Here is a 19,553-nt window from a genome sequence, read left to right as displayed (position 1 = left end):
TAGTAACATATATATATTGTTACATCAAATAGGCCCATTTGTGCTGAAAACTTTCTTTGTTTCACTTACAGTATATGTATTACTCATTTATAACACTATGGGGGGGATGGTCTGTGAAAATGATTGTCTATACACTCAAACTACATTTTTTTTTTTTTGCTGTTCCATTTACATTCCATTGAAAGAATAAGATAGGAGTGGTAATAGGTAGGATTTCTTAGAGGCGTGATCTGAATAAAGAGATAAACTATTGCAGGTGTTCCTGTTCTGCAGAGCACATCTCAACAGCCGTTATAAGAATGTCAGAGCTGGAATTATACTTGGATCTTCTGTCCCAGCCATGCCGTTCTGTGTATTTGTTTGCTAAGGTCAACGACATCCCATTCAAGCACCATGAGGTGAAACTTTTTAAAGGTCAGCAATGAAGATCATGATGGTTTAATATGTAGTTGTTATCATATCTATTGTTAGGAACAGCTTTTCTTATACATTAATGTAAACATGAATTCATGTATTCCAAAGCCTAATGAAACTAGCATCTCATGGAAAGAACAGATGAATTGTTTTAGCACATATGAATGAAACATGGTAAAAATCTGTTATAAACTGCGAAAGAAAACTTTAAGATTTACTTTATCTAAAGTAAGACTAAAGTATTTTTAAGATGTAAAAAAAAACCTTTTGATTGCTTGCATTTGTTTGTCATTAGACAGATAAAGCAAATGAAAAGGAAGAATTGTAACTGGAGAAAATGTGATTTACTATTGCATACTTACTTATCTGTTACGCCTGGCATTTTGCCAGTGAAACATAAAATTCTAACTGTATCCAATACCAGCTGTGTTCAAGAATTACAATACTGTGAAAAATCTTTGAAAACATCTATTGGGTCTGTACTGTACATTTGTCAAGTTGATGACAAGCCACCCTCAATTACAAAAGACTGTCAGCTTCTTTTCTTTCCTGGTGCCTTTGGGCATGACATCAGACAAATGGCAATGATCAGAAGCTCAGAGCAGAATTTAGAATTTAGCTGTATTGTTTTCGCATGCCTACAGTATTTCACTTGCATCAGTAACCGTGAACTTTACATCTAGGTACACTCTATATTTCTGAGAGTGTTTTGCTTGTATATGAGTTGGAACAGGTTAATTACTAACCTGGGGGCAGCATCCAGTGGAATGCTGTGTAAGCAGCTAGCAGAACCTTTCCCATGTTTCTACGCTAAAGAATATTCATCTTGCACTTTACATTTAGACACTCCTTTATTGATTTTCTAAACAGTATTTATCTAAGGTATGCTTTTGTGATGTGAAATAATTACTGTTAAGCTCAGTGCATTATAGTCACAGGAATGGGACTGCTTAATATGCATTGTGTTCACTTCAAATATCCAATCATAAAGTGGAGTTTAAAAAATAGAGCATTTTCTTCTTTAAAGCCCAGCTCCATCCAAAACAAATTGTTTGCTTTTGTTAAGCTTAGAGAAGGTATAGAACCTGTTATGTTTGTATTTTAATCTCGATACCTTTAGGTTGCTTTCACACTGAGGCGGTTTTCAGGCGTTTTAGCGCTAGAAATAGCCTCTAAATTACGCCTTAAAACCGCCTCCCCATTCATTTCAGTGTGACCTTTCACACTGGGGCGGTGCGCTTTGGGAGATGTTTAGAAAAGTCCTGCAAGCAGCACTTTTGGTGCTACTTGGGAGCACTGTATACCCCACTCCCAAAACGCCCTGCCCCTTGAAATGAATGGGCAGCACTGCCAAAGCACCTGCAAAGCGATTCAGCAGCACCGCAACACAGGTGCTTTCAACCCTTTCTTTGGCCACTAGCAGGGGTTAAAAGTGCTCCACTAGTGGCCAAAAAGTGCTACTAAAACTACGGCAAAGCGACGCTAAAACTAGCTGCACTTTACCTCCAACACCCGGCACTTTCAGTGTGAAAGTAGCCTTAAGAAGAGTTCAGCTCACTTTCTGTCCTGGCAAACAATCAGAAGGCAATGAGATCTCTACTGTGAGGATAAAAGCAGTAATAAAACTTTGAGAGGTTCTCAGCCATATTTTCTTTAGAAAACAATTTTGTTGTATATATTATTGTATTGTTTTATTACTAATTATCTGATAATATCAACATTTTGTTTGTTGTCTTAGTGACAGAAACAGTAATAAAAACTTGACAGAGGGTCTAACTATATATATATATATATATATATATATATATATATATATACATACATACATACATACATACATACATGCACACACACACACTATATTACTAAAAATATTGGGATGCCTGCCTTTACACGCACATGAACTTTAAAGTGGTTGTAACCCCTCTCCTATACCCAGTGAAGTGGATAGCCTCAGATGATACACAGAGAAAAAAACATCTCCCTATATAAGTTTTGATTGTATATCTGCTGTCTTCAGATTTATATACTGTTTAGGAAGTGAACATCGTGTTAGATTTTTTTTTCTTCCTGTTTCAGTTGTGGGAGTAGAGTTTTGGCATACACTGTGTGACAGCTGATTGGAGGAAAGGCCCACACCCCCACTCCACATAGGCAGAGGAGGGAAGGAATCTGCAGAGCTGTGCTGTGAATGGACAAGCTCTCTGCTAATCTAATTATAGCACTCACCCCGACACAAATTTCCAGCTGCTTTTATCTCCTGTCTTTGGAGAACTTGTCAGAAGTTATCATGCTGATAACAGAAGAACCAAGCAGCATAAAGACCCAGGACTTAGGGCTTTGGAGAGAGATAAGTAAACACTACAGATATATGTGCCCAGGTCAAATTTCACAAATCAGGTTTAAATCCACTTTAATGGCATCCCAGTCTTATGCCCCGTACACACGGTCGGATTTTCCGATGGAAAATGTCCGATCGGAGCGTGTTGTCGGAAATTCCGACCGTGTGTGGGCTCCATCGGACATTTTCCATCGGATTTTCCGACACACAAAGTTGGAGAGCAGGAGATAAAATTTTCCGACAACAAAATCCGTTGTCGGAAATTCCGATCGTGTGTACACAAATCCGACGGACAAAGTGCCACGCATGCTCAGAATAAATAAAGAGATGAAAGCTATTGGCCACTGCCCTGTTTATAGTCCCGACGTACGTGTTTTACGTCACCGCGTTTAGAACGATCGGATTTTCTGACAACTTTGTGTGACCGTGTGTATGCAAGACAAGTTTGAGCCAACATCCGTCGGAAAAAATCCTAGGATTTTGTTGTCGGAATGTCCGAACAAAGTTCGACCGTGTGTATGGGGCAATAGTCCGTAGGGTTCAATATTGAGTTGGCCCACCCTTTGCAGCTATAACAGCTTCAACTCTTGGCTGTCCACAAGGTTTAGGAATGTGTCTATGGAAATGTTTGACCATTCTTCCAGAAGAGCATTTGTGAGGTCAGGCACTGATGTTAGATGAGAAGGCCTGGCTCGTAGTCTCCACTCTAATTCATCCCAAAGGTGTTCTATCGGGTTGAGGTCAGGACTCATTGCAGGTCATTCAAGTTCCTCCACCCTGAACTCACTCATCCATGTCTTTATGGACCTTGCTTTGTGCACTGGTGTACAGTCATGTTGGAACAGGAAGGGGCCATCCCCAAACTGTTCCGACAAAGTTGGGACCATGAAATTGTCCAAAATGTCTTGGTATGTTGACGCCTTAAGAGTTACCTTCACTGGAACTAAGGGGCCAAGCCCAAACCCTGAAAAATAACTCCACACCCTGATCACCCCTCCACTAAATGATTTGGACCAGTGCACATAGGAAGGTCCATAAAGACATGGATGAGCGAGTCCTGACCTCAACCCGATAGAACACCTTTGGGATGAATTAGAGTGGAGACTGTGAGCCAGGCCTTCTCATCCACACCAGTGCCTGACCTCATAAATGTGCTTCTGGAAGAATGGTCAAACCTTCCCATAGACACCCTAAACCTTGTGGACAGCCTTCCCAGAAGAGTTGAAGCTGTTATAGCTGCAAAGGGTGGGCTAACTCAATATTGAACCCTATGGGCTAAGACTAGAATGCCATTAGCTACTTCTGGACCGCCCACCGCACATTTACTGTGGCAGGGCAGCCCGGCTATGCGAAACAATGTACTTGTACATTGTTTCCGCCTCGGGGTCTGGGGCGCATGCCGAAGGTGACACGCTTCCACTGTGATTGGACACAGTGGGAGCCAAACAGCGGGTCCGGCGGCCATGATAGCCACCGGGACCCGCTGATCAGTCACTGGAGAAGCAGAATGGCAGTCTGCCTATGTAAACAAGGCAGACCACCATTCTGTCAGAGAGGATGAGAGAGATCTTGTGTTCCTGCTAATCAGGAACACGGATCTCTCTCTTCCTCCAGTTAAACCATCTCCCACACAGTTAGAAATAACTCCCTAGGAGCACAATTAACCCTTTGATCGCCCCTGATGTTAACCCCTTTCCTGTCAGTTTCATTTATACAGTGACAGTGCATTTCTTTTAGCACTGATCACTGGTCCCCAAAAAGTGTCACTTAAATATGTAGCAGAATACATATTGATCTAACTGATGTCTTACATTTTTTTATTGGATATGTTTTATAGCAGAAAGTAAAAAATATACCGTATTTATAGGCGTATAACACGCACATTAATTTTAAGAGGGAAGTTTCAGGAAAAAAACTTAAATTTTAAATAAGGAACTTTGAAGCAAAATAAGGGTCAGTGCCCATCTGCAGTCTCACCATTGGCATCAATACAGCCTGTTCATTGCCCATCTGCAGCCTCACAAGTGTCATCAATGCAACCTCATCAGTCCACATCAATGCAGCAGCCTCACCATTGCCATCAATGCAGCAGCCTCACCATTGCCATCAATGCAGCAGCCTTACCATTGCCATCAGTGCAGCCTGATCGATGCCCATCTGCAGCCTAGAGGGAACAGGGAGGGGGGCGGGACGAGCGCCGACAGATTATATACAGTGAGAATCTCCTATGATAGACAGAACAGTGGTCCAATGGCGGCCCAGGAGAAGGGACTTCCTTTTACAGAGGCCGCCAAGTAAACAGGAGATTCTCACTGTATATAATCTGACAGCGCTCATCCCGTCCCCCTCCCTGTCCCCTCCGAGGCATCTAAAATTAAAGTATTGGCGTATAACACGCACACGCTATTTGTACCCAATATTTGGGGTGAAAAAGTGAGTATTATACGCCAATAAATACAGTAGTTTTTTTTTTTCAAAATTGACGGTCTTTTTTTATTAATAACGCAAAAAATAAAAACTGCAGAGGTGATCAAATACCACCAAAAGAAAGCTCTATTTGTGGAGGAAAAAAAAAAAAGGACTTGAAATTTGTTTGGGTACAATGTCGCACGAGCGGTGAAACCTACCCGGGCTGAAGTGGTTAAAGTTCATATGTGTGTAAAGGCAGGTGTCCCAATACCTTTGGTAATATAGTGTATATGTTATATGTATATATATATATATATATATATATATATATATATATATATATATATATATATATATATATATATTTCACCTAAAGTACATTATTGGTATATTTGAGCCACTGTAATTACACTTTGTCTAAGTAACATTATGTCTCAATAGGGGATCATCTCACTGACGAGTTTAAGAAGGTGAATCCAATGCACAAAGTGCCCGTTCTAACAGAAGGAGAATTCACACTTGTTGAGAGGTAACATAAAAAAAAAAAATATTTAAGGCAATATTCTGTAGGTCTCAAATAAATTGTTAATCATTGTTTAGAAAAAGGAAGGCAAAATAACATATTTTGTTTTACTTTTAGTACTGCAATGTTGCGCTACCTAGTACAGAAATATGACACTCCTGATCACTGGTACCCATCTGATCTACAGAAGCGTGCCCGTGTAGATGAATACCTAGCTTGGCAACACACTAATACACGTCCCAATGGTTGCAGAGTCTTCTGGGTAAAGGTAATAATACAATGTCTCAGATTTATTTAATCATAAATGTATATATATTTTTTTGTATTACTGTATTTCTGTCAGAACCAACTAAGTAAATAATGTAGATAAAGTGAAGAAACTAATTTATTCCTGTAGGCCATCTAACTACAGCTACAGTATTTTGGATGTAGGCATTTAACGGTAGTTAGAATTTGCAAGTAGGAAGCCTGCAATAGCTATTGATTAGCATCCAGAAAGCTAAACACTTCCAGTATGAAATACATTTGTGACAAGAAACTTGGGAATAGTTAAGAGAGAATTAAGCAAAGTTTGGGTCGCCCAACACTTGAAAAAATTCAACTGAATCCGATTGAAGTCTATGAAAGCCAAATCTTGTATTTTTTTTCTGGCCTTTTTCAAGGTCAGTTTGTAATCTTTTGGCAACAAAAGTGCAAGAGTAGCTGGACACTGCCATTAGCGACATGTAGCATTGCAAAAAAATGTTTTAAAAAATACCTTTTAGCAGAAAGTGGGTTTTTTAATGCAGCTCATAAAGTAACATTAAAAAAATACACAATTGCTTAAAATAATATGCTTAGGGGATGTCTTAAAACTACAGCAAAGATGACATTCAAAAAAAAAAATTTATATATATATATATATATATATATATATATATATACACAGTCAGGTCCATAAATATTGGGACATCTAATCTTTTTCGCTCTATACACCACCACAATGGATTTGAAATGAAACAAACAAGATGTGCTTTAACTGCAGACGTTCAGCTTTAATTTGAGGGTATTTACATCCAAATCAGGTGAACGGTGTAGGAATTACAACAGTTTGTATATGTGCCTCCCACTTTTTAAGGGACCAAAAGTAATGGGACAATTGGCTGCTCAGCTGTTCCATGGCCAGGTGTGTGTTATTCCCTCATTATCCCATTTACAAGGAGCAGATAAAAGGTCCAGAGTTAATTTCAAGTGTGCTATTTGCATTTGGAATCTGTTGCTGCCAACTCTCAATATGAGATCCAAAGAGCTGTCACTATCAGTGAAGCAAGCCATAATTAGGCTGAAAAAACAAAACAAACCCATCAGAGAGATAGCAAAAAACATTAGGTGTGGCCAAATCAACTGTTTGGAACATCCTTAAAAAGAAAAAACGCGCCGGTGACATCAGCAACACCAAAAGACCCGGAAGACCACGGAAAACAACTGTGGTGGGTGACCAAATAATTCTTTCCCTGGTGAAGAAAACACCCTTCACAACAGTTGGCCAGATGAAGAACACTCTCCAGGAGGTAGGTGTATGTGTATCAAAGTCAACAATCAAGAGAAGACTTCACCAGAGTGAATACAGAGGGTTCACCACAAGATGTAAACCATTGGTGAGCCTCAAACAGGAAGGCCAGATTAGAGTTTGCCAAGCAACATCTAAAAAAGCCTTCACAGTTCTGGAACAACATCCTATGGACAGATGAGACCAAGATCAACTTGTACCAGAATGATGGGAAGAGAAGAGTATGGAGAAGGAAAGGAACTGCTCATGATCCAAAGCATACCACCTCATCAGTGAAGCATGGTGGTGGTAGTGTCATGGCGTGAGCATGTATGGCTGCCAATGGAACTGGTCTCTTGTATTTATTGATGATGTGACTTCTGACAAAAGCAGCAGAATGAATTCTGAAGTGTTTCGGGCAATATTATCTGCTTATATTCAGCAAAATGCTTCAGAACTCATTGGACGGCTCTTCACAGTGCAGATGGACAATGACCCGAAGCATACTGCGAAAGCAACCAAAGAGTTTTTTAAGGGAAAGAAGTGGAATGTTATGCAATGGCCAAGTCAATCACCTGACCTGAACCTGATTGAGCATGCATTTCACTTGCTGAAGACAAAACTGAAGGGAAAATGCCCCAAGAACAGCAGGAACTAAAGACAGTTGCAGTAGAGGCCTGGCAGAGCATCACCAGGGATAAAACCCAGCATCTGGTGATGTCTATGTGTTCCAGACTTCAGGCTATAATTGACTGCAAAGCATTTGCAACCAAGTATTAAAAAGTGAAAGTTTGATGGATGATTGTTAATCTGTCTCATTACTTTTGGTCTCTTAAAAAGTGGGAGGCACATATACAAACTGTTGTAATTCCTACACCATTCACCCGATTTGGATGTAAATACCCTCAAATTAAAGCTGAAAGTCTGCAGTTAAAGCATATCTTGTTTGTTTCATTTCAATTCCATTGTGGTGGTGTGGATTTACATAAGGAAACAACTTTATCTACGCATTTATTTATTTTTAATAAAGGGCTTGTAACAGTGTCTGTGTTTTTTTGCTATTTTACTTTGTTTTTAATGAATGCGTAAAAGGAGGTATTATGTAACCCTTACTCAATCACATAGATTAGTAGGGCCAGATACTTGAGGCACTCTTGTGTTAAAGGTGGTTTAGGCAGTTTCAGAATACAATTAGTCCCCCCTAGCAGCCCCCCCATGTTCACTGAACCACGGCAGTGGCAATAAGGCTCTTTCCCCATCCACCTAGATGTGGATGACTTGTGGGTCTCAAAGTACCCCAAGTGCCAATATTTCCTCCCAATGTTGAGGGAATGCCATCTGGTATACTTAAGGAAGGGAGGGCACAAGCAGATAAAGGTCTGGCATGGATTTTGGGGAGACCTCACACCCTTTTGCTTTCTTTTTTTTTTAATGGGGTCCCCCTTAAAAATCCATAAAGGGCCTCTATCTAGGATAAGGATTTGGAATACATTTTGAGGGTACCCCATGCCATTTTTTTTGGGTGGGACCCAAAACAAATTCACAACAAATTCTTGCCCAGACATGCAGACAGGGTGGCCAGGAAGAGAGGAGGCACCCAACCTCCTGAAACATACTGGTCCAGTAAAAAAACCAAAAAAACACAGCAAAAACATTTTAACCCCTTCCCTCGGATTGTACGATATCACTGAAGTGGACCTTTATCAGTGGGGCTACATATCTATGTACCTGTCTTTGTGCTGGAAGTGCACCACACAGTGTGCTCAAAGCACAGAGACCGGGCTCTCACTGGGAGCCCCGGGTCTTGTACTAACGATCAGGATCTGGGAATCCCAGGTTCTGGGTCACATGATTGCTGTGGTAGTCTCTGATTGGCTATCACAGTGATCCGTCACTGTGCACCCCACCGATGTGTTTACTTTCTCCTCTGAATGGAGAGAAAGATACTGGGGGATTTTCCTCTTCTTGCAGGAGATGAAAATGTATGTGAACAAAACTGCATTAAAAAAAAATAAAAAAATTAAATAAAAAACAAAAAAAAAATAGCTAGATCCAAGTTTGATCTAGGTCAATGCCAGGGTCAAAGGTCACGGTAGGCATATTTTCGGTAGGATTTTTTTTAAAAGCATTTTTAAAATTAGTGTCAGTGTCAGTGTGTTTTAGGCAGGATAAAAAAAGCAAAATGCGCACTATTGTTTCTGGGCCTTACCACACATGTGGCATTGTTGCAATTGTCTGGAGCAGGAGAATATATTTCGGGTTGTTCTTTGGTGGTAGAGAAGGAAATATGCATTACCATTTACCACAAATGAAAGCCCAATTTGTCTTAAAAAGAACAGGGTATAATCCACCTGGATACACAAAGTAGTTGTGATGATATGTACTATGCAAAAGAAAAAAAAAACTGTTAGCCAGAGAAGGAAGGTGCCTCCCAGAACCAGGCCACATGCCACTAACATTAGAACATTAAAAGGAGGACAAGGGCCTCATCCCCACATCTCTGGCCCAGTGTATGTGGGGGTCTATAAGGAGAATTTTTTAAATCTGAACTTCCTCTGTAAAATAAAGGACCCCCCAGATATCCAGGCACCTTCATACATGAATGCATATTGAGTAAATAGTAAACAGTTGCCATAAAAAACATATCCCACAATGTAAACTCAACATCAATCACATCATCCAGTGATGTGGATCTATTGCCAGTCATGATGACGAATGCCCCAATAACCCACGACACAACTGAAAACTCGTGCCATGACGAGCCTCTTCTGTCACACTGTCCTGTCTGCATTTCTGCCCCAAATGACAGCTATCTGGTCAGCTTCCAAATGTTAACAAACTGGCTGGCATTCCTGGGTGATGCCCTTGACAAAATATTGTCACATGGGATACCCACTGTTTTGTTTACAATTTGAAACAAGTCAATAGGTAGTTGGCAGAAAACTGACATTTAGTGGCAGTAATAATACCACCACTAAACAAATGACTTATGGATGCAGCAGCTAGAGATTTGGGTGGGCAGGCAAACTAGCAATATTTGGTCATTTAGTTCACCCAATCAGTAAATTGCCAATAGTTACATTTGTAAACTTCAGCCTGTCCACTTGCATAATCATTAGGTGTTTTAGCATCTATAACTATTCAATGTTTACTTTTACACTTTACACAGAACTTAGCATTCTATACAATTGGACAAGGTATATAAAAATTCTATGCCTCACATTGGTCAAAAAATAGACTCCTAAATCCATGTTTGCTTTAAGAATGCAACAACCTATTTTAAAAGTAAAACCACTTATTCCTCATGCTAATTCCAAGGCAATGAAAATAAATACAGTCAATTTCACTTACGGGAACCATGGATAGCTGCAGTGGCGGAACTACACAGGCGCTATGGGGCCCGCAGCCGAGTAGGGCCCAACGAGTCGGCGTGTAAGTGAGTGGGCGGCGGGTGAGCCGCAGAGCTCACCTACTTGGCGCTTGTACAGTCACACTGACTGTGCGAGTGGACTCAGCTGGGTGGCCCGGCAGGGGGGAGGGATGGACGGGAAGCTGCCAGCTGGGAGGCTCGATGGGTGGACTGGCCAATCAGTGGGTGGCGGAGCAGAGAGATGACATCATCTCTCACCGCCCAGCGCCCGCCCTGCATCCTGGCAGTTCCGCCCTCACTTATTGTGCAGGCAGCAGAGAGATTACATCATCTCTCTGCTGCCTGACCCAGACTGGGACACAGGAAGTGACAATCCCCATTCACCACCTTAGCAGGAAAGTGACTATCTGCAACTTGTGGCAGGTGATGTGGCAAGTGGACAATCTGCAATGTGTGGCAGGTGATGTGGCAAGTGGACAATCCTCAACTTGTAGCAGGTGATGTGGTAAGTGGACAATCCGCAACTTGTGGCAAGTGACAATCTGCAATGGGTGGCAGGTGATGTGGCAGGTGGACAATTTGCAACTTGTGGCAAGTGACAATCCACAACTTGTGGCAGGTGACGTGGCAAGTGGACATTCAGCAATGTGTGGCAGGTGATAGTGGACAATTTGCAACATGTGGCAGGTGACGTGGCAAGTGACAATCTGCAACTTGTGGCAGGTGACGTGGCAAGTGACAATCTGCAACTTGTGGCAGGTGACGTGGCAAGTGGACAATCTGCAATGTGTGATAGGTGACGTGGCAAGTGGACAATCCACAACTTGTGGCAGGTGACATGGCAAGTGGAAAATCAGCAATGTGTGACAGGTGATAGTGGACAATTTGCAACGTGTGGCAAGTGACAATCTGCAACTTGTGGCAGGTGATGTGGCAAGTGGACAATCCACAACTTGTGGCAGGTGACATGGCAAGTGACAATCCACAACTTGTGGCAGGTGACGTGACAAGTGGACAATCCGCAACTTGTGGCATGTGACATGGCAAGTGGACAATCCGCAACTTGTGGCAGGTGACGTGACAAGTGAACAATCCGTAATGTGTGGCAGGTGATGTGGCAAGTAATAATCTGCAACGTGTGACAATCTGCATCTGGTGGCAGGCGATGTGGCAAGTGACACACTCGGGGCTCCCACTGATTCTGCATTATGGTGAGTTGAACTATTTCATTTTCTATAACGATGTAGTAATAGAAATAATGTGTTTCAATCATCCTGACACTATAATAACCATGGTGCCGTGATGATTGCAGCACCAATATCAGCCATTTCCCTGATAAATTGCCCCCAAAAAAACGTATTTTCTGGCAGTGCCCCTGCCGAGACTAGACTCTGGATCCGCCCCTGGGTGAGGGTGGGCCCATACAACATTTTGCTATGGGGCCCTGTGATTTCTAGTTACGCCCCTGGATAGCTGTGCATATTTCTTCTATACTTTAATGTAATATAACTAATAAAATACAGTACGTAATGGTAGACAGTCAGTTTCAGTACATGTAATGTTAACATTAATATTTTAATTTTTAAATTATATGTTGACCCAATCATTAAAACCTCATAAAAGGGTAAAGATGTTAATATGTTCTTTTAATATTTGTACATTTCCAGCCTTCAATAAAATAACACGCGGCGATCCTACCATATAAAAGACCTAGTTCAGGCATTTCCTGCTATAGTGGTGACAATGCTCTGTTGGTGTGTCACCACTGTGCTCCACAGATTCGCCGCAGGATCACATTTAGAAGCGGCGGGAGAGTCGCCCCCTCCCGCTGCTTCCAGGTGGTTCCTGGGCTAACGTTACCAATCGCTGAGCTCGGGAACCATCCGGTGTCGGTAGGGTTTTCCCATAGAGATACAGTAAGCAATAGCAAAATCGCCACCGCTCATCTCTATGCCTTTGGAGGACTGGAGCGACGTCAATGTCACTTCTGGTTTTCGGGCCATGTAAAAAGGATTTTTTTTTAAAGCAAAAGAAAAAAAAAATTTTTTTTTTGATCTTTTGCATTTAAGAGTAGAGGAGAGATCTGGGGTCTTTTAGACTCATAAAGAGGAACTGTCATGCTGTATTGTTTATCACAAGTGATGTTTACATTCTTTTCTATAACAACAAAAGCAATCAAAAAAATTTTTTTTAAAGGGACAGTGTAAAAATAAAAAAAAATATAATAAAAAAAAAAAATTTAAAGCGCCCCTGTCCCCGTGTGCTTGCATGCAGTAGTGAACGCATACGTAGGTCACGTCCACATTTGTAAACGATGTTTGCACCACACATGTGAGGTATCGCTGTGAACGCCTGAGCGAGAGCAATAATTCTAGCACTAGACCTCCTCTGTAACTCTAAATTGGCAACCAGTGGAAATTTTTACAGCATCGCCTATGCAGATTTTTAAGTACCGTAGTTTAGGTGCCATTTCACGAGTGCACGCAATTTTAAAGCATGACATGTTAGGTATCTATTTACTTAGCGTAACATCATCTTTCATGCTATATGAAAAAATGGGGGTATATATTATGCTTTTTTATTTTTTTTATTAATTTAAGTGTAAAGTGTATTTTTTGCGCAAAAACCATATGACATAAAACATTTCAATGACAGCCATTTGGGGGTTCTAAGTAATTGTGTAGCAAAACATACTGATTTTAAATTGTAAGCAACAAATGTCAGAAAAAGGCTAAAAAAAAAAGTTAAGCAAGAGTCACATTTTCACATTCACTCTTTATCACAGTTGTTTTAACCAACTTTCAAAGAAGACTCATCAGGTGCAAATTGAATCAAATAACATCTGGCGAGATCATAGGCGAAACCCAAATTTTTCCCTTAGCTCCAAACTTCTGACCGACGAGCGGCCCAGTAAATGAAAGAATCGCCAACTATCCATATTAGAGCTGGGTGACAACCTGAAAATTTAAAACAGCAGATGTGGGCGGACGTACAACGAAAAATGAGACTATTCCCACCTACCCAGACACTGGAGTTCTGTATCAGAGAAACCCATACCAGAAGCAGCGGAGGCAGCACGATGCGAAACGAGTGGGTCGCGGAATCGTGCGAAGGGAGGCCCATGATCTTAAGGCAACAACGGAAAACCCATAAAAATTGGAACCTGCTCAGGGAGGAAGAATCAGCATGAACGAAAAAGGTGGGGGGACGGGGGGCGTGCAGACAGGAAAGGGGAGGCTAGTGACACAGGGCAAAAGGGGACACCACAAGGGTACAGAACAACCCTTGCCAAAGCTGTCAGTCTTCAAGGTACACAACAACACTGTCACGCAGAGCTCAGAGAAGGAAACATCCTCCGTCAGAATGCCGCCCGCCGAGGACGTGGATTTGGAAAACAGTTCTCCGATGCGAAAGGCACCGAAAAACGCCCAGGAAAAGGCCACTCGAAAAAAAAAAGGGTCTCAAATGTAGAGGAGCACACAGACGGCAACAGGGGGAAAGGATACCGTAGAGGATCTGGAGGGAGACCAGGCACCGAGAATCAGGAGGATGGGTAGCATGTTTCCAACCCCGCAGTACCCGTCCTACAAGAAATGCTTTCGTGATGTCTTCCCACCCAAGGAGCTGAAACCAAAAGGACAATGCAGACATGGTAGAGGAAACCGTGGAACCCGAAACACCTTTTTGCAGCAAATAAACTAGGAAAGTAAACAAAGCCATGCGTCTGTCATGTGAAGGAAAGATCGAAAACTCACCGCCCGACACTTGGACCCATTCGTCCCACACACGACAGTATGATGCTCATGTCTGCAGGGACAGCGATGCCCGGAGGAGGTCTAGCAGACATCGGAAACGAGGTTCCACAAGTGGGCCGGACAGGGGAGGTCCTCCAGGGAAGCCGACGGGGCCAGGGATCGAAAGATATCGAGCTGTAGATGGGGGAGAGCATCAGCGATATCGTTAGCAGTCCCGGGGACATGCTTGGCCCTAAAACAAATGTTGAACTGCAAACACTTTAAAACCAAAAAACGCAGTAATGATACAAATGGAGGGGAACTAGCTGACTGTTTGTTAACCACCTGCACCACTCTCATGTTGTCAGACCAGAAAACTACTTGGTGGTTGCGCAACCATTTGCCCCAAAGCTCAATGGCGACAATGATCAGGAAGAGTTCCAGCAGGGTGAGATTGCGCAACAAATCCATGCGTGCCCATGAGGCCAGCCAACACTTGGCAGACCACTCCCCTTGGAAGAAGGTGCCGAAACCACAGGAGCCTGCCGCATCAGTGTATAGCTCCAGCTGTGAGTTCGGTACCTCCTCCCGCAGCCAACAAGACTGGCCATTGTAGGACTGGAGAAAGGATAGCCATATCCCCAAGTCGTCTCGCATGGGCTTGGTGATGTGGACATAGTGGTGGGGGGAAGCCACCCCTTTCATGGCCCATGCCAGGCATCTACAGAAAGCCCTCCCCATGCGGATGACTCTGCAGGCAATGACCAAGTGACCCAGCAAAGACTGAAGTTGTTTCAATTGCAGTTTCTTGGCCCCTCTCGCTAAGTGGACCAGGGAGAGGAGCCTGGCCAGCTTGTCGCTGGGCAGGCGAAAAACCATCGCCAAGTGTCTATTTCTATGCCCAAAAAGGCTAAAACCGTTAGGGGGCCCTCGGTCTTGTCAGCGGACAGTGGAACGGCAAACCTTCCGCAGGTGTCCTGAAAAACAGAGAGGAGATGCTGACACCGACCACTGTCCGCTGGGCCTACAAAGAGGAAATCATCTAAGTAATGTAGTATTGACTGAAAACAGCCTACCCATTCAAGGAAGCTACTGAAGAGCTCAAAGAAATAACACAAGATGGCACAGCTCATGGGGAGGCACATGTCAAAAAAGTAGCTTCCCTGAAAGTAGCAGCCCAGGAGGTGGAAGCACTCTGGGTGGACCGGGAGAAGGCGGAAGGCGGACTCGATGTCCGCCTTTGCCAAAAAAGCCTACTGACCGGCAGCCCTAATCAATTGAAGTGCCTTGTCGAAAGAGGCGTAGTGGACCCTGGATTCCTCTTTATCAATGCCATCGTTGACCGAGGAGCCAGAAGCGTAGGCTAAGTGGTGAATAAGGCAAAATTTTCCCTCTGCCTTTTTTGGGACCACACAGAGGGGGGACACCCTCGGGTTGTGGAAAGGGGGAGATCAAATGGGCCTGCCATACGCCCCAACTCCAGCTCCTTCTGAAGCTTCTCGGCCATGATGGACTCAAATTCAACTGCAGATTTCAAATTAGGCGCCATGGTAGGCACATCTGAAGGAGTGAAGGGTATCCAACAACCACGGTCCAGGCCATCTCTCAAGATCAAGGCCTCCCTATGAAAGGGGTATGTGTCTAGCCAGGGAAGCATCTCTAAGACAATCACTGTCCTCTGGTTTAGAAAGGTCAGGCTTGGCTCCCAGCCTGGAAAGTGGTTGTTTTCCCTACCGGAAGCACCAGCTGGCGGGGTGACCACCCCCGCAACTGGAGCACTCGTGTTTAAAACGGCACACGGTGTACCATTTGCAGTGGCTCTCATTGAACAGCCAGCAAATACCCTTTTTTGGGGCAGCCGACGCTCCAGAGGGAGCGCCGGCCGGGGGCTGATAGGACGAAGGCCTGTGGGGGCACATAAGCAATAACCACAGGCTACCGTCTTGACAATCAAAACGAAACTCCTTATGTAAAAGAATAAATCCGCGCTTAGGACAGAGTAAGAGCTGCTGCCTATCTCTAATTAGTACCCCTAAGGGTCTAATTGCATAATAGATAAGTAAAATGAGACCATAAACGGCGCTGCCCTCTATAATATTAATGGGTACCAGGTAAAAATAAGATCCACACTGAATCCAGATGACTCCGTTACATAAAAAACTCCACCAGTATCAAAACGTACTATGGTTTAGACCAGAAATGAACCATATATTTGGAGATGAGCAAAATTGCAAAAAAACAATACTTAAAAATTACTAAATAAGATGTGTTCCCCCAACGGGATATAAGTGTCATCCAAAGTAAAATATGTGATACCTGAGTGAAAAAATATAATACCTGAGTGAAGAAAAATTAGGTTGGACAGTGCAAACCAAAGGACAGTGTAAAAAAGGGGAACAAGTTAAAAAATTATTTTAAAAAACTTTTTACCCCAAAGTTCAAAAGTATTGGGACAAACTGACGCCAAAGGAAACCTATTAGGTGTAAGGATATTTGTGCTTAATATTATCAGTGTGGTGTCTGTGTGTCCCCTTTCATATATATATGCAAACAATATTAAGTAGAATTGTGTTTGACTCCAATGTTCAAAAGTATTGGGACAATAATAGGTATAAGTAGGTATTATACGGATAAGTGTACTAAATATTATCAGTGTGGTGTCTGTGTGTCCCCTTCCATGTTTATATGCAAGAGATATTAAGTATAGTTGTATTTGACCCCAATATTCAAAAACATTGGGACAATATGGCGCATGAGAAACGTGAGATGTGAAATGTCCTTTTGTGCGAACCGTGAATTGTCCTTCTATGTGATAAGCAAATAATAATGAAACCACTCCCAGTATTTAAGTGACAGTCATAAAAAGGTATATACAAGTAATTCAGATTTCTTTTGTTTGAAACAAGTAGTATAGTTAATTTCTAAAAAGTTCATGTATATAATCCGTGCAGGACAAATATTGTTAACCAGGTAGAGAGGACAGGGTTCAGCTGAAAATGCTGTTTATTTCACCCAAGACGATACACCGTAGTGACTTCTGTGCGATTTTTTCATAAGGTGACTTGTAGTGCTCGCCCCCCTCTGCTGCCCCACTCACCAGAAATAATCACCCCTACAGGGGTACCAAGCGACAAAGTGGGTGCCTCAGGGCGAATGATGTTTACTTCAAAAGTGCTTCCATTCCTCTGCTCTGTGCGATCCTTATGGTTGTTCCAGGTAAAATGTGTGCTTTGACATGACCATACTACTCCAGCAATGTACCACCTTAAGCTGTTAAACACTCCAGAAATCCAGAGAAAAGAGAGAAACACAAGGGGCTGCCTTCGTGAAGTATGTCAAAGTATTTATTCCATAAAAGCAAATCCAATCCAAAAAATGCAAGCCACAATGTACATCATAAACAGCGCTGTAAGCAAGGAAGGGACCAGCAGCGATCTGCGAGCGTGCGTCCCAGCTTGCGTTCCAGCGTCCACTTCCGGGTATGACGTGTGAGCGTGACTCCGCCTTACGCGTTTCGTCATAGGACGTTTTCAAAGAGATCGCTGCTGGTCCCTTCCTTGCTTACAGCGCTGTTTATGATGTACATTGTGGCTTGCATTTTTTGGATTGGATTTGCTTTTATGGAATAAATACTTTGACATACTTCACAAAGGCAGCCCCTTGTGTTTCTCTCTTTTCTCTGGATTTCTGGAGTGTTTAACAGCTTAAGGTGGTACATTGCTGGAGTAGTATGGTCATGTCAAAGCACACATTTTACCTGGAACAACCATAAGGATCGCACAGAGCAGAGGAATGGAAGCACTTTTGAAGTAAACATAATTCGCCCTGAGGCACCCACTTTGTAGCTTGGTACCCCTGTAGGGGTGATTATTTCTGGTGAGTGGGGCAGCAGAGAGGGGCGAGCACTACAAGTCACCTTATGAAAAAATCGCACAGAAGTCACTACGGTGTATCGTCTTGGGTGAAATAAACAGCATTTTCAGCTGAACCCTGTCCTCTCTACCTGGTTAACAATATTTGTCCTGCACGGATTATATACATGAACTTTTTAGAAATTAACTATACTACTTGTTTCAAACAAAAGAAATCTGAATTACTTGTATATACCTTTTTATGACTGTCACTTAAATATTGGGAGTGGTTTCATTATTATTTATTTATTACATAGAAGGACAATTCACGGTTCGCACAAAAGGACATTTCACATCTCAAGTTTCTCATGCGCCATATTGTCCCAATGTTTTTGAATATTGGGGTCAAATACAACTATACTTAATATCTCTTGCATATAAACACGGAAGGGGACACACAGACACCACACTGATAATATTTAGTACACTTATCCGTATAATACCTACTTATACCTATTACTGTCCCAATACTTTTGAACATTGGAGTCAAACACAATTCTACTTAATATTGTTTGCATATATATATGAAAGGGGACACACAGACACCACACTGATAATATTAAGCACAAATATCCTTACACCTAATAGGTTTCCTTTGGCGTCAGTTTGTCCCAATACTTTTGAACTTTGGGGTAAAAAGTTTTTTAAAATAATTTTTTAACTTGTTCCCCTTTTTTACACTGTCCTTTGGTTTGCACTGTCCAACCTAATTTTTCTTCACTCAGGTATTATATTTTTTCACTCAGGTATCACATATTTTACTTTGGATGACACTTATATCCCGTTGGGGGAACACATCTTATTTAGTAATTTTTAAGTATTGTTTTTTGCAATTTTGCTCATCTCCAAATATATGGTTCATTTCTGGTCTAAACCATAGTACGTTTTGATACTGGTGGAGTTTTTTATGTAACGGAGTCATCTGGATTCAGTGTGGATCTTATTTTTACCTGGTACCCATTAATATTATAGAGGGCAGCGCCGTTTATGGTCTCATTTTACTTATCTATTATGAAACTCCTTATGTGCCGCCATTTTTTGGCGAAACTGGGTGTCGTGGTGAAACCAACACTGGCCCCCGTAAACCTTATAGGCACTCCAAATAAGGTCTAAGTAGCAAAAGAGAGATGCGGCCAACTCTGGGAACCGCTCACAAAGCACACCCGCGTAAGCGCAGAACCCTTGCAGCCAGTTCCTGAACGTCCTAGGAAGCTGTTTTGGTTTGTCGCCCTGCGCTGCGCCATCAACACGATGAGATTTGTCTCCATGTCAGGCAGGATGAGAGCGAGAAGGTCAATAAATTTGCGACACCATATCTTGCCC

The 19,553-nt window shown here is 42.4% G+C and overlaps 1 protein-coding gene across 1 annotated transcript in view; it reads left to right on the top strand.

Moving 5' to 3' along the window:
• The first annotated feature begins 222 nt into the window (after positions 1-222).
• Positions 223-19,553, top strand: part of LOC141146475 (glutathione S-transferase theta-1-like) — a 101,969-nt gene continuing 82,638 nt past the window's right edge. The window contains exons 1-3 of the mRNA XM_073632961.1: positions 223-414; positions 5,606-5,693; positions 5,805-5,955. Of these exons, the coding sequence (XP_073489062.1) occupies positions 300-414; positions 5,606-5,693; positions 5,805-5,955 (354 nt within the window). The 5' untranslated portion in view covers positions 223-299. The remainder of the gene's footprint in view (positions 415-5,605; positions 5,694-5,804; positions 5,956-19,553) is intronic.

Source organism: Aquarana catesbeiana, linkage group LG01 (assembly GCF_042186555.1).
Source record: "Aquarana catesbeiana isolate 2022-GZ linkage group LG01, ASM4218655v1, whole genome shotgun sequence".
Taxonomy (NCBI): domain Eukaryota; kingdom Metazoa; phylum Chordata; class Amphibia; order Anura; family Ranidae; genus Aquarana; species Aquarana catesbeiana.
This window is presented reverse-complemented; position numbering and strand designations above follow the sequence as displayed.